Source organism: Alosa sapidissima, chromosome 2 (assembly GCF_018492685.1).
Source record: "Alosa sapidissima isolate fAloSap1 chromosome 2, fAloSap1.pri, whole genome shotgun sequence".
In the NCBI taxonomy this organism is placed as follows: Eukaryota; Metazoa; Chordata; class Actinopteri; order Clupeiformes; family Clupeidae; genus Alosa; species Alosa sapidissima.
Genome location: NC_055958.1, coordinates 28,669,403 through 28,686,322, shown reverse-complemented (window position 1 = coordinate 28,686,322; position 16,920 = coordinate 28,669,403). Strand labels below are relative to the sequence as shown.

At 41.1% G+C, this 16,920-nt stretch overlaps 1 protein-coding gene across 1 annotated transcript in view; it reads left to right on the top strand.

Annotated features, from left to right (window-relative positions):
- The window catches only part of LOC121697066 (E3 ubiquitin-protein ligase TRIM35-like), a 36,605-nt gene that overhangs the window by 19,223 nt on the left and 462 nt on the right, over positions 1-16,920 (top strand). The window contains exon 2 of the mRNA XM_042078344.1: positions 16,419-16,515. Within this exon, the coding sequence (XP_041934278.1) occupies positions 16,419-16,515 (97 nt within the window). The remainder of the gene's footprint in view (positions 1-16,418; positions 16,516-16,920) is intronic.

Here is a 16,920-nt window from a genome sequence, read left to right as displayed (position 1 = left end):
GTCTCTTAGAAATGTATATAATAGCTTTAATAACATTTAAATAAATATATCAGAATAAAACTGAACTCTTATTACAGTGTAATTACACACCAAAATGTAAAGTAACATGCTAATTATCAATGTGTAACAGCACTGAGATGCATGAAGCCTAACCCTAACCCTAGTGTATGTCAATACAAAGGATTATTGTGCTATTACTCATTGTTAGATTGTATTGCACTACTAAGTAGTGTAGTTACTATGGATAAAGGTGTATGAAATCAAGTTGCTTTATAATTCAAATCAAATAGTCTAATCAATGCAGAGCAACTCAATGTTTCTTGATGGAAATGGGGATGGAAATACCCAGTCAGCATGGCTGCTTCAATAGGGGAAAAAATCTTTGGAATGATCCACAGAGTAAATGGTCTAAATCAATCTCTTAGCACTCAATCTGTCTTCCTGTGTTGCTTCTTCAAACAAACCATAGCTTGTGAAGACAGGTCTCGTCACCTGAGCGATCCCACAGTGAAGCCAATAATCCTGAAATAGTCCTACTAAGGACCCCCCGGGTTGTGGGGTGAGGGGTGCCGCTGTTTTGACCCGTTGCCCAACAACAGCCTGGTGCTTCCTGTGGGCTCTGTGAGGTCAGCCGCATGACTTTCAGACGACCTTGGCTGTCGCCGGCCAGTAAATCAACTTGATCTGATTGGTCAGTTTTTACCGTTTCCACCTGTCCAAGTCATGGAGTTCCTCATTCCACAGACACACACACACACACACACGCAACACAAACAGAAGCACCTGACGCTTGTCTCAAGTGTGGCCTAGCGGCCCTTCAGAAAGCTGTGGAAGATATTGACCAGTGACATTTCAAGACGTCGTAAAGATGCTGCAGTGCATGTCTCGTCTTGCTATTTTGATACGGCCCCTTGTCAACACACCCACAAAAACCCCTTTAGAGGGTTCTGCCATGCACCTTGGATGACTCTTGTGTTGAATTCCTCAGTCCTGTAAGACCCCACTTCAAACCCTCTTAGAAATGAACTTGACATGGACCAAGGGAGAAAGGGGGCGATGGACTGGGTGTACGTGTGGGGTTGGAGGGTGTTTTGGGGAAGCCGTTTTTCACTCGGTGGAATGCCGCAACGACAGCTCTCTCCCCATGGAGGCATCAGGATGGACACTCACTCACCAACTTACCACAACAACCCCATCAACACCACCTAACTCATCCCAGCCCGTTGGCTCCATCTACCCCGACTTCAACCCCACACCCGCAAACCACCCCTATCAGCTACTAAGAAACAGATTTTCTGTTTCATAGCCATAATAGGTCAAATTAACCCTCAGATTAATATTCACTCGCTAATGTACAAGACTGATGCCAGCTCTCTGGAACTTTCTTTTCTGCCTTATGAAACTACAAGCAACTTAGTTGCTACCGTTTTCAGTTGAAAACCACAATTAGTAAAATTGCTCTCTTGTAGCTAGATTAACAATTATACAACAATTGGGTTCTATGGAACTATTTATTTGTTTCTGATTGGCCGAGAGACGTTCCATGAGTTGGAATATCCCTGGACATTTCAACTCAGACTTTGCACAGCTAATAATAAATCACTCCGCGATACAATGCGAAGATTTGACACAATGTTCTCATCCCAGCTCTCCACTATTTTAAGCAATGGGTTACTCCTTAGCAAACCATAACGAAACAGTGCTTCACCACATCTGTGGATTAAGCTACACAGTCAACTCAATGTAAGTAAGATAAACGAGGATGCTAATTGTTCTCAGCATTGCCAGCATGATGTAGGGCCTATAATATGATTGTCACTTGGAGGAGACTTGTAGATAACTAACGTTAGCATAGTTAGCTAACCGCTGCTAACGTGCTAGCATCGTGTCAGAAAAACATATGGGGCTGTGCACAGTAGTGTAACATTTATTCACCATAAATTAATAAAGTTGAGTGGTTCTGCAATGTAGGCTATGTTTCCGCTTTTTTGCAGTACCATGTCCCTTACATAACATGGCCCAGTGTCCTTGTAACATGCATGCAGCAAAGCTAGATATGAATGTGATTTCAGCCCGACTTTCAACATTTCTTTCAAGAAGACACGTAAACCACAAAGACCCGTAAAGAGGGATCTGGAATGTTGGTTACCTAGCAACCAAGACGCTGTCTATTGAAAAGGGAACTGTTTTTTGATGCGTAAGAACGATGTCGAAATTAACATTTTTAAACAATATTGGGGTGTTTTCAGATTATTTAGTTTGTGGTAGAATTGTTGTATAAAAGCAATATAGCACTCGTGATCGTGGGATTGGTCATGGATATTCCCACGGCTGTTGTTGCCTGCACCACTCGGCCTCCGGCCTCGTGGCTACGGCCTAACAACACCCATGGGAATATCCATGACCAACCCCTCTCACTCGTGCTATATTGCTTAAGCATAAAATTGCTTGTCAATTACCTAGATTAACTAGCATCATACATACATAATTTCTTACACAAAGCACACACACACATAATCTGAAAGTCACACAGATAATCAACTACAACCTTTTACAAAACCATTTGCTATTGCTGAAAACATTGACTCCCTTTCCTCTGCACCGACCCTCTTATGGCAGTTAAAGTTCTTTTCAGTGCCAGTAAATCACCCCCTCCATAATGTGTTTACCAATGCCTCGGAATTAACATATGAGAGTTTTTTACTGCTTGTGTTTCCTTCTGACTTCCTCAGCATTGTTCATGTTGGCTCTGAGCACCGACTCTGTTCTCTTCTGACAAACCACATCAATCTCTCACCGCTGTTGCGTTAATCAGTGTAATGAATCTGGTGTTGAGCAGACATAGTGTGCAGCAGAGCAGAGGTGTGCGTGTGTGTGTTTGTGTGTGTGTGCATGTGTGTGTGTCCTGATCATTTACAGGTGATTGATCCTCTTTGGGTGATCAGAGAGGCCTGCTGGTGAGGTACACATTTCATCTCTCTCTCTCCATCCTTCTCTTTCTCTCCCTCCCTCTCTCTCTCTTCACACGCTAACTCATCACTTTGGGATAAGGGATTAATCTGCTGATACAGAACAGCTCCCTGGCCAGATGGTTCTTTTCAACACCTTCTCCTCTCTCCTACTCTCCCCACTCCCTCTCCCCCCTCCTGCTCTCTCTCTCTAGCTATCATCTATGTCTCTCTCCCACTCCCCTCACCCCTCTCTCCCCTCCCTGTCTTGTTCACAATGAGAAAGGAAAACATACAGGAGAGGATACAAATACAGTCCCCCACCACACACTCTCCCCAAACCCTCCCACCTCAAGCCCAGCAGGAAATGACAACATATCCTCCCCCCACCTCCACCTCGCTGCCTGGGGTTTGCATAGCAGGGGTTAGCTGAGGGCTAACCATGTCTCTCTATCTCTCTCTCTCTTTTACACACACTCCGGCTTCTCTTTCTCTCTTTCCTTCCTCTCGCTCTGTCTCTCTCCTTTTCCCTCTTGTCACTCTCCTCACCTCCCAGCGGGTAAGTATGATGGATAGAGAGTACTGAGTGTAAGAAGTTGTCACAGTAGGGGTTGACCACTCTCTCTCTCCCTCTTTCTCTCTCTCCCTCTATCTCTCTCTCTCTCCCTCTTTCTCTCTCTCCTCCTATGCTCCCAGCAGGTGATGGTGACAGTGCTGGCGATGAGTCTGGTGAGTGTGGGGCTGCGTGTGAGGGGGGTGTCACACTGCTGCTGCCCGGGGTGCACGGCGAGGCGTCTACACCTCCCTGCTAATGGAGCGCTGTTACCAGGAGCCTCGGGGGGGCCCTCTCAGGAGCCGGCGGCCCGCCTGAAGCACCTCCACCCTGGGCAGCTCCTGTTACTCTCAGCCTGCTTCACACCTCCTGTCCTGGGGATAGAGATGAAGGGGCTGGCATGCTGGTATCATTTCTATTCTCTTAGCAATATAATAGCCACATGGCTATTTTAAGTGGAGTATTATGAGAATACAGTAGGTCTGGTGATCAGCTTTTTGGGAGAATGAAAGGAACATTTACTGCTTTTGAGAAGATGCAGGATGATATTATATTATATTGATTTAGATTAAGAAGTTCCCCATCTATGGATAGGCCAGCGTTTCTCAAACTGTGGGTCGCGACCCACTACTGGGTCGCGGAGACATGCCAGGTGGGGCGAACTGACGTGAAAAACAGGAGTTTTTTTAATTTTATTTTTTTATCTGTAGCCTGTGCCCAGCTAGCACCCGATGCGCAATGGACGCACTGTGTTATTCACAGGGAAGCGCTCGTGTCAAGGCAGCTTAGTTAGTCCCGACCTACATGAGATTTTGAACGTTGTTGTGAGAGTGGTGAATTTCATCAAAACCCGGCCCTTAAAAGCGCGTCTATTCTCCGCACTTTGCGAAGAGATGGTAGCTGACCAAAAGGCTATACTGTTTCACAGCGAGGCAAGGTGGCTTTCCCGAGGTAAAGTGCTGTCGCGTGGGTTTGAGCTCTGAGTCGCCTCTTCTTAGAGGAAGAGCGCATGTTTGAATCTGCAAGCACGTTCACTAATGAACATTTCTTGACGAAGCTGGCCTATCTTAGCGATATATTTGATATATCTTAGCGATACATTTGAGTTAAATGTCCAGTTACAAGGCAAAGACAAGCACCTACCTCACCTAGCAAATAAGATTACTGCATTCACCAAAAAAACTTAAGTATGGGACAGGCGCCTCGATCGCGACAGTATTATGCCTTTGAGATTTCTGAGCGAAATCACTGAAACGTCTGATTGGGAGGCACTCTTGTGATCCCATGTATTAAACAGTAGGCCTACATCACATCCCTGCAAAGTTTATTTCAAAAATATTTCCCAACCAGCAGTGCTCAGTATGACTGGATTATGGATCCATTTAATGCAGCATGTTGGTATTTCATTGAATATATTGTACAATGCTATAAAATGGCCTATGCTTCCTAATATGTTGCTGGAAAACAGAAATATGTGTGTTATGTATTTATTTATTATTATATCTGCAGCACCAGCTGATTTTAACTCTGTTGAAGAGGATATATTTAGAACTTGTCATTATTTCAATAAATTTGACAATTTAAAGCTTGACCTACCATTTTCTTAGAGTGATGAAGGACAGGTGGGGCTCGAGAATGCCCCCTTGATCAAAGTGGGGAATGAAAGAAAAAGTTTGACAACCACTGATCTAGTTTGTTAACTACCACAGTCACGAGTTGGGTCGCGATAGTCTGTCATTTTTAAAAAGTGGGTCCCCAGAAAAAAAGTTTGAGAAACACTGGGATAGACAGAGAAATAGGGGAAAACAATGACAGCATATAAGAAGATATATTATATATAAAAAATGATATGATAGCTATGGTGGCTAAGACATTTCTTGTCAGATTTTTCAAACTCTCAAACATACCACCAACCTACATACTGATTTGTTTGTACCTCCCCAGTGGTCCTTCACACTAGCATGGTAAACACCTCAGGCACCACGGTCAATTCACATAACCAGAATATTAACCAGATTATTGGTAGTGGCATCAGGAAGTGACATCATTAGTGACCAGACAATCTCTGACTAGACGCAGCCCTAATCTGAGGGGTGAAATGCACATTCTGCCGTGTTTCTGGATGAGCTGGGGTCAAGTCAGGGCCCGAGAGGCCCCAGAGTCTACTGCAGCCATAGCGGTTTCATTGTTAAGTTGTTATATATATATCGGGAAATGACCGCTGGTCAGACCCCGTGGGTACTTGGACTCAAATGTGGTACGGACACTGCAGCCTTTTGTGCCACAACTCCCTCGTGCAACCAGAGCAGTTTAACCATGACTGTGACTCAGTCTGACCACTTGCACTGGCTTTTTATGGGCCATGGAAGCAACAACAGGAGAGAAGTCCAGTATGCACTCATACACAGGTTATACAAATGAATTGGCTTGGATAGGTCATGAGTGAGGATGGCACTTCCTGTAAAGTTTTTATGTTACATCTGGTCAGATATTGAAGAAGTACCATAAAAACAAAAACATCAGGAAGACCTGCGGGGGACTTCTTCACTGTGCCAATATCTCTTTCCCTCTCTTTAACACACAGACACACACGCACAGACAGAAAGAGAGACAGAGTGTTGAAGTGCTACTGAACAAAAAAAAAAGAAATAGATATAAAGACTGAAAAACCCAAACTGACATAGAGAAGTGAGGGAAAAACAACCAAGAAATAGATACAGAAAGTTATATATTTTCTTATGGACCCTTTCAAGAGAGTTCCATTATCAGCATCATAGTTGGCCCCACAAGACTTCCTTTTTAACATTCCATATGTTATCTTAATGCAGAGGAAGTAGATTGGGGCCCAAATAGAACGTTCAAGCATTGTTTTTGTTTTTATTGTTGAAAGGGTCCATATAGAAAAGGAAAAGAGCTGAGGAAGAAAAAGAAAGGCGGGAAAAAAGAGGAAGCCAACTAGCGATAAAAAGTGAGGGCACGAGTAGAGGTGAGTGTGAGAGAGAGAGAGAGTCCGAGAGGGAGAGAGCTAGAGAGAGAGCATAGCGGAGCAGAATGGAGCTGAGAGGATATATCTCTTAACTGGGTGTCTGTGGGGAGCACCCTGCTGCTGATGTGATATACGAGGCCCTCTCATCCTGCCCATACCATCTCTATAGGAGGCAGTTTCATCCCCCTCCGCAGGGAGGCTCAGATTTATGGGGCTGAAACCGTACGCCTGTATACGCACTTTCCCCCCTGTCCTGCACTCACCACTGCATAAACCACAGCGTGCTTTATATCAAATGGAAATTTGCGCTGCGCTACCTCCTTCTCCTACCCAGTGTTTTTCTCCTCTCTTCATCTCTTTTACTTATTTTCTGAAGGGAACATCAAGTTGTTTACTTTTCTAGGCATGTTTCTGGAACCATCTCTTATTGTGACTGAAACATATTTTTTCTTGGCATGGTCTGATCCGGTTTTGCCTGTCTATCATCTCTCATCAGAAAGAATAGAAGTTTCTAGATTATGATATATCATATATCTGATGACAAGATGACGCGCCAATGACAGCCTGCATTAGATAGCTTGTGTCATTGAGAACCTCACAGACAAAATGAATGCATTCAGAGCACAGGAATTTTAATTATCAGATTTTCAGAAATGGCAACACCCAAGACCAACAAAGAATTCACAAACAATTCAACAAAGAATTCAGAGTCCCTGAAATGAAAAAACCTCTTTTACCACAGTTTTACAATCTTGAGAACCCTGTTCAGTGCATTTAAAAAGTGCCATTTTGAATTGCAAAATTTGTGTAAAACAGAAAATGTGTTTAGGCTTTTGGAGACTTGAGAAGAGGTTTTGCTCTCTGTCAGTTTACTGTAAATAATTGTGATATGCATGTCATGTCACAACAACAACGTCTACTATGACCTATTCATTTGGACAGCCCTAGATAGATACAGCCCTATACAGGCTAAAGTCACCTTGTTTTGTTCTTGACGTCTGGCTTTAAACAGCTGTAATGCAGTCTAACGTTCTGACAAGCACACCAATTGCCTACCTTGTTCTTGCCCATCTGGAATAAATCCTCTAGCTTTGCTGCCTCCATACTTTCTGTTGTTTAAACTTGTGGTCCATCATGAGTAGCCTATTGAATTAGTGAATTAGCTCAACATTGTGTGCTGATAACCATATATAGATAGATAGCCGAGTAAAAGAAAACAAGTAGCCTACGTGCCTGCATGCGTATTGTGTCTCCTGCTCAAACAAAATGTGTGCGCGTTAATTTTGATAAGTGTTCACTAAGTTACGTAATAGAAAATTGTAAATAGCCTGATGGCAGCTAATGGGATACTGTGCATAGTTGGGAAGGTATGGTGGGCCAATTTGGTTTGAATACACATTACACACACACAGGGAAATTTTCTCTCGTTGTTGAGCCTGATGGTACGCACAGTACGGACGTACACCTGCAGGCGCGTCTGACTATCAGAAGCACTTACGTGTGCAAACTTCTCATGACTGATTTGACTGTGCTTATTGCAAATGTCTTTATTCATTTAAAAGAACCCTTGTGCGTTTAAATGATCACAACCAAAGTTAAAAGGTGGATTGTTACAATGTAAACTGAGCAATAGTATGACATATTGTCCTCTTAAATATTAATTTTGAGTAAAATGCACGTTGTTATGCTATTTTTATCAATGAAGACATCAATTTCGGTTGGTTATTACATAATACACCATATTGTTACATTTTGATAAAAACATTGCTACACCTGCATTTTGTAATAACAACCTCAATATGTAATAACTTATTACCATACATAATGTGCCAAAATATATTACATATGGCATTCAGGCAGTTTATTACATAATGCAGCATATTATTACAAAACACGGGCAGTTATTACATAATGACATGAAAAATGTATCACATTTTATCGAGTTATTAATGCGGTGTTATAACAATGCATTGTTACAATGCTTATACTACATTATGTTGAAATATGGTATAAGCCATTTATAACTGTGTGTACACATGCCTTACTGATGAGAATTAATGTAGGAACAATACTTTACACATGATGAATAAACCATTTACTAATTGTTTACACATGCTTAATAAATGATGAATTGTGTGTAGTAGGTAGGCAAGGAAAAAACTGATAGCCTATATCCCCTCCGTTTTTAAAAATAATTCTGTTGAACACTGATATGCTACAAACATGTTAAACGGCTGGGAAAGGCTGTCGCAAATCCTTCAAAGAGGTGGTCAATCAGAGATTTCAAACGAACGAGGAAACATGTCACAATGAAACAGCGCTGTTTTCCCTTGATGAAAGTGAAACCATGAGTTTTCCCACATCTCAACTTTGGCCAAAGTTTTCAGAAATAATCGTTTTCAGTGATAAAACCTCATTAAATAATATGCATTTTCCATATGGGGTCTTAAAAGCCATGTCTCCTCCTAGCCACAACGTTTTTGTTTCAAACATTTTTTGATTTGATTGGTCCGACCTAGCCTGGCCTTGGCCTGTCTATGTACTTCCGGTCGATTTCTTTTCCCTACAGTACTCCGTCTGGAATAGGTTGATTCACGCTCGTTTACTTCGGCAGTTGGGCAGCTGACCAACCAGTGAACAGAGGGCATCCCTGAGAGCGATTACGTACCCAGGGATGGTGTTTCAATTACTACGTCCCCGCCCCTGAAGCAGATCGCTTGGAATACATCAACGTAGGGAGCGAAAAGGACTTATGACATCTTTGAGCAAATGTAAATAATAGTTTAGCCTATTAACAGGAGTGTCATGAACGAAGTCACAGTGGAGTAGGATGTTATATCGTCAGCTAAACTTTAGTCATAGATTTTGTCACTTGAAATAGGCTACGAACGTACCCGAGTCAAACTGTAGTTTAGTAGGCTACATGGTCGGGTCAAAATCACTATTTTTCAAACACCAAGAAGGCTCGACATAACTTGAAACTTTGATCGAAGCATCATCAGTGTCTCTACATATGAACTCGAGCATTAAGAACATTGTTCGTGTACACATAGTTTACTAAAAAGAAAGATTTTGGACAACTCACTCCTTACAAGATGGCAGCGAGCAGAAAAAACAAGTGAGTTGTTCAAAACCTCTCTTTTAGTAAACTCTGTGTACACCAACAATGTTCTCAATGCTCGAGTTCATGTGTAGAGACACTGGTTTCCAGGCTAGGTCCGACCGATCTAGGGCGAGCATACTTGCTCCACAATGGTGGGTGGGACTAAGTTCGGACTGGCACCCAGGCTAACTCTATCCCCTACTCTTGCAACTTTGTGTATGTAAATGAATGTGTGCGCTTTTGTGTATATGTGCTTCTCTGTGTGTGTTTTTGTTGCTTGTGATTGTGTGTGTTCGCTTGTGTGTGGGGGTAATGGGGTGTAATGTGTGTTTATGTGTGTGTGTGTGTGTGCCTGCTTGCCTGCATGTATGTGTTTTTGTGTGTGCATGTTTGTGTGTGGGTGTGCAAACGTACGTGTTCATGTCTGTGCTTGTGTGTGTGTTTCTTTATTTGTGTGTGTGTGCGCGCGCCTGCATGTATATTTATGTGTGTGTTTGAGTGTGTTCATAAGTGCATGTGTGTGTGCATGTGTAGTGTACAGTCACTAAATGTACACATATATTAATTTATTGTATGGTCCCCCATGAACGGAATTCCACATCTTTTTCAAGTTCCCATAATGTCATTTAAAGAGCTGGGAAAAGAGGACCTGTGAACATCTGAATTGTGTACTCTGACAACATAGGACCTGCACAAAATCACCTGTAACTTCACATCTTTCTGTCCACCCTCTCCCGAGGTATGTGACAGTACAAACTTTGAATTCAAATGGTTTTTCTATTAAACCATTGAGAGTCCTATCTGCATTTCCCTACAAGAGCAAGGAGAATATTATGATGACGAGTGAATACGTCTCTGAAGAAGGAATCTGCTTGTACACTGTCTATGCAACTGCAGGATTCCACCGTAGTTTGCTTTGCCAGTCTGTCTTAGTTAGTTATTTACTTTGCCAGTACTGCAACACCTACTGTACAAATGACTGATTAAAAATCCTGGACTGGTTTGGTCTTTAAGTTAATCTAAAGACCAAACCAGTCCATCTCCACTCACTGCTGTGTCTTGAATGATCTTTGAGAAATCCAGATCTTTCAGAGCTATTATTTTGGGCATCACAAAATTCCAAAACTCTGAGGTATGATGTCTGAGGCTCTCTGTCAGCTGCACAGTGAAAAACTCCATCTCTTCTGTCAGGATGTGCCTGTGTGTGTGGTGTGTCGAGATGCAAAGACACACATTAATCACAAATTTAGTCCCTTAGGTGATGTGGCACATGAATACAAGGTAAGAGTATATACTAATTCGGTAGCACTTTATAATAACCATGACCATCACTTATAAAAGGTAAACGGTCCATTAAACTTCAATAAGTAGTTATTTAATAGTTAACGAACAGTTAGCTATTTAACAGCTAATATTTAAAGTAGTGTGTAGATATTTAACAGATTAGTGACGTTATTACAAACTATTACTTATATATAGCACTAATTATGACCGCCGCGCAGCGAAGCGGCGGTCATATAGGTTTAGTCAGATTTTTTTTTTTTTTTCTTTTTTTTTTTTTTTTTTTTTTCTTATGCCCAAATTTCCGTCAATGATTCCCGGGACACTGAAAGACCGGGGTACACGAAACTTGGTGGACATGTAACCCCACATGGATAGCATGGAACCATCGTTTTTCGTTTTGATCTGTAGCCCCCCCGCTGAATTGGACCCCCCGAAAGGAGGGTAGGGCAGACACAGTTTTCTGTGAATATCTCGAAAACCGTAGGGTTTAGGAGGACCATTTTTTTTTTGTATGTTGATCTCAAGGGGCCATGTCAACACATTCCATAACCACTCATTTCATGTATAGCGCCACCTAGTTAAACACAAAAAAGTAAAAATGAGGTGGTGTAATTGAAGGTATCTGTGACCTAACATAGTCAAAACTGCACGAAATTGAAAGTGTAGGATCATTATGACACCCTCTGTATGCACGCCAAGTTTTGTGGAATTCCGTTCATGGGGGGCCACACAATAAATTAATTTATGTTACTATACACCAACTGGCCTGTAGGTGGCCGGAGACAGTTTTCTGTGAATATCTCGAGAACCGTAGGGCCTAGGAGGTCCACCTTTTTTTTGTATGTTGGTCTTAAGGGGGCATGTCAACCCATCCCATTACCACTTATTTCATGTATAGCGCCACCTAGTTAAAAATTAAAAAGCAAAAAATTAGGTGTTTTCATCTCAATATCTCTGGCTGACAAGGTCAAAACTGCACGAAATTAAAAGTGTAGGATCATTATGACACCCTCTGAATGCATGCCAAGTTTTGTGTACTTTCGTTCATGGGGGGCCTTACAATAAAATAATTTATGTGTACATTTAGTAACGTACACCAACAAGGATTCCCGGGACACTGAAAGACCGGGGTACACAAAACTTGGTGGGCATGTACCCCCACATGGATAGCATGGAACCGTCATTTTTCGTTTTCATCTGCAGCCCCCCTGCTGGACTGGACCCCCCGAAAGGAGGGTAGGGCAGACACAGTTCTCTGTGAATCTTTTATGGTATGTTGGTCTCAAGGGCCCACATCAACCTGGCTCATAATCACTCATTTGTGATTTGCCCCCCTCCCCCCCGCCCCGGTCAAAAATGAAAATGCAATATTATTCTGCTTTAATCGCCCCTATCTTCAGTTAAGATGTTCAGAACTGCAGCAAATTTTATGTGTATGATTGACCTGGCATTCTCTGGGGGTCTGGGGGTATGCCAAGTTTCGTAGAATTTCATCCATGGGGGGGGCTAAAAAAATTAGGTTATGTGTACATTTAGTGACTGTACACTCATTGGCCTGTAAATGGCGGTGCACACATATAAACATGCACACACACAGGCACCCACATACTATCGGTATTAGAACGGCCGATACATAATTACAAATTCAATAGGATCAAAAGAAAGCCAAAATATTCATCATCATCATCATGGCTGCATTTTCAGTATTGGCGATAAGTAGTCGTTTGTCCACTAGATGGCGCATCGTTGCAGTGAGATGTAATTTTTTTGAAAGTTAAAAGTGTGTTGAAAAAATAATGGACACTTCCTACAAGGACTGTAATTTACCGCAGCGAACATCTAATAAGGACAGGACGATGTTCACATGAAGTGTAAGTGAGGATGAAGTGAGGATGTTTATCGGACATGCTTGGTTTTTACTGCAGGTACGTTAATCTTGTAATATCAATAAGGACCTAGGTAATGTTACCGTTAGCGTTGGTTGAGTGATGGAGGCCCATTTGATTGATTGCATTTGTAGAAAACTATAAATGCGGTTATACCAAGCAAATTGATAGCAGCACTGTTTGTATCTTTCGACTGTCATTTATTGCACGTGCTACAAAATCATTCTGTGCAATGGAAGATTTACCAACGTTACACCGGTCTGATACAGTTTTGCCTATACATGCGTGAGACTGAGACGCCTGTTTATTTTGTTTTAAGTGCGTGCAGGGTAGGGGAATCGATGTGCTTTGATTACAGCTTGGTAGTTGTAGTCTGTGAAATTAAAAAGCACGTATGTGTGAAGTATCCAAACAATGACACCTTCATTTCATTATGGCTGCTTTAGCAACACACCTTAAGCTACTGTGTAGTGGGTCCCATTTAGAAGTGGCTACTTCATTCGCGCTTTCCTTGACTCATGGAACTGCGTGAATGTTATTACAACTTTTCGCCACGATATGGCAGTTTAAGTCCGCTTGATACTGTAAATCGTAAGCCATTGGTTTCCAAAGGAGATTTTATTTGTGTCGCCAGCATAGCCTATTGACAATTTATGTTGTAAATAGGCCTACCTTATAATCCTACCTGTAGCTTAGGGAAGCTAACAGCTTTCTATTAGGATCTAGTTTGTTAGTTACAGTTTTGTCATAACTCCCTAATGCATTTTTGCATTTAGAATAGCCAGAGCGTGTATATCTCAATCTGAAAATTAAACAATATCGGGTGCCTATGGACTAGGCTGGGTGAACCCAGCCTGATCTGCCCGCTATTTATTTTTTGATTTCTTAAAAGATTGAGCTTGGTCTGATGAAAGCCAGACTAGCCATGGACCTCAGTTACACAATGCAAGGGAACATGAATCAGCCTATATTTGCACGAACAATAACGGACAAAAGCTCTTCAACTTTGGCCCGTTAAAATGTGTATGAACAGTCTAGCGACGCATTTCATCAAGGCCCATTTGGACATGTCAGTTATTTGCACCACTGGTTATATGTAAAACAGCATTTCGTTTCAGACTACTGTTACTTAATTTGTGCATTAACAATAACGTTTCAGACTACTACTTAATTTGTGCATTGACAATAAAGTATTACATGAACTAAAGATGACTAAAATCTTATGTAGAAGAAGAAATATTCACAAAAAATCCATCCATCCAAAAATGACCTTTGTTTTTGATAGCTGTTGAAAACGGCATGGAACTGACAGAGATGTTTTTGTTTATAAATACATAAAAAATAAATAAATAAATAAATAACATTATGCTGATACCTTTTGCTTTTCCCAAATACAATGTAGCCTACAGGTGTAAGTGAGCTTTCATCAATCCAGTTGCAATGGATGAACTGTGATGACCTGCCCTACTTGTGATTGTTTAGAGATTTTAAAGGTTTTATAACAATGCTACATCTTCTTTGGCTATTCTACAATCTATTCACCTTTTCAGCACAAGTAGGCTACTTTCTGTGCAGCCGCACACACACACTCAGGCATGCCAAACAAGCATACACAAAAGTTTCAAGAGTGGGGGATGGAGTAAAAGATGGAGACAAATTGAAGTGTGATTTATTTTCGCGGAATGGATGTACAGGACTGAGCGGCGGTCATATTTTGTACCGCTATGCGGTACATCTAGTTATTACCAATGCTATATATATATATGTTTTTGTTTTATTTTAGCATTAGTTTGTGCAATATAAAGGATAGGTTGTATAATATGCCATCATGAATGGTAAATGTTGTTTAGTTAAAAACTTTGGTAATGGTTAATAAAAAATGGTGTATAAAAATATTACATGACTAACTGAACACAATAGAGCGGGAACTTATTCCCCTTGAGGATCAATAAAGTATCTATCTATCTATCTATCTACATGTTTTATTACAAAGCTTACATAGCTTATCAGAAAACAATCTGTCCTTCTGATTTGACTAAACATCTTACTTTGCATATTTGACTTAGTAGGATACATACAGTACCCTCCAGAATGATTGGCACGCTTGGGAAAGTTGACTAAAAACAGGTATAAGAAATCACCTTTTGGTGATTTATTGTAATCTCACAATGAAAACAATGAGGAAAACCAACCTTCAAAAAGGGAAGCACATTTATTCTGAGAAATCTCAAAAGAATATCTCAAAAATAAATAAATATTTTTTTAACAAAAACACATTGCCCACAATTATTGGCACCCCTAAATCTAATTAAATCTAAAATTACAAAATGTAACAGAAGTATTTTCCCATTTATATTTGAGTTATTTAAGTTAATCATAGTGATTGCCCTTTCAGCAGTAGTTCATGCCTTTCTTTTTCACTAAGTCACACAGAGGTTGAATGCTTTAGTCATTATCCAACATGGGAAAGACAAGAGAATATACTAAATTTAAATAAAAAGGCAGTTGACATTTGTAGGGAAGTTTTGAGAAAAGGGTGTAAGGTAGTGATGTAGTACTCGAGTCGGTCTCGAGACCGATTTCTGCTTTCTCGGACTCGTCTCGGACTTGTTCCTTCAAAGCAGGGCTGTAGTACTCGAGTCCGGACTCGAGACCGTTTTTCTACGGTCTCGGACTTGTCTCGGACTCGCTAGTATTTGGACTTGGTCTTGTCTCGGTCTCGGCCACTGGTCTTGCCAAATATGGCTTTTGGTCTCGACCGAGTCCAGGTGTCTTTAGGGCCATCAAAATTAACGTGTTAATCGCCGCGATTCATTTTGAAATACATAATGCGTTACAAAACACTCAATAGTGTTTACCTTTGTGGGGGGCTGATTAACTTAAGACTCAGCTCGATTTGCGCCAGTTCTCATAAACAGCTAGTAGGTTTCGTCCATAACATGACAACAGAGCACATCTACGGATAAATCAATTCCACGTCAAACTGAAGAGCTTTTGTAATTGGCCTAATTTCTCCACTTATTTGTTTTCAGTGGCTAGATCTGACAGAGGAGGTAGCTGTTCATTTTCACATTCACGACATAGCACAAACACATATGGACCTAACATAAAAAAAAATGCAGGTAAAAACAGTTTTGTGTGGCAGGGCACCTTTAACCGTTAAACTAAGTTTGTTGCGGTCCCTGAAACACACTTTTGCGAAAAAGAGTTCCCAACTGGAAACTTTTCACAACGCCAACCTGGTGTTACCATGTAGACAGTCAAAGCCCAACTTTTTTCAAAATGCTGATGTCACAGTCCCACCCCTCTCCTCAAAAGGAAATAGACCTCTGAAGTTCACCTACAAAAAGTAACCAAAGCTACCATCTACCCATATAAGGAGGATCCAGGTGTTAATTGAAGCTAACTACCTATGGCAAGTTGCATAAACCAGGTAGCAAAAAACAGTTGGCTGGTGTGTTCTAGAGCAAAATGTAACAGGTGTGATAATTCAAAATCCCCATGTAATTTTCCCTATTGGAAAAATCTCAAGATACCAAATCTCCTTTTATGGGTAAAGATGGGATTAAAAAAAAAAAAAAATGTTGTAGGCTTGAAAACTCCCTGACTGCTCCTTTCAAATTGATTATGTACTTGGGAAATGCTTGATTTGTTTCAGAAAAAAGGTTAAGATCAGTCTACATACCTTACAGCAGAAACTGGGGGTGTTTGAAGATTTCAAGAAGACATGCGATCAAACATTAAAACTCATAACGGTAAGATAACTACAGTACTGTGTAAAATTATAAAGTTATGTTAATAATTAAACACATTTTGGGTGCTTTATAGACCTTAAATGCCAAACATATATACTGGATTGTTTTAGCCTGGCGGGCCATCCTATATCATTGAAATGTATAGTCTGGAATCGACCCATTCACCTCGCTTAATCCAAGGGGCGGGCAGAGAATTGTCTTTCAAACTGCCTAGGCATGCAATAAGCCAGCGCTACGACCATATCTGTATCCGGTCGGCAAAATGGCAAATACATCCTTCTTCGAAAGGAATGACTTAAGTGCATTGTGTTGCTTAACTTTCAAAGAAAAGCACAAGTCCAACTCCTCCAAAGTTGACGCCAACACCGATTCAAACAACCGCTCTTCATTCGCCATAGCCACCTT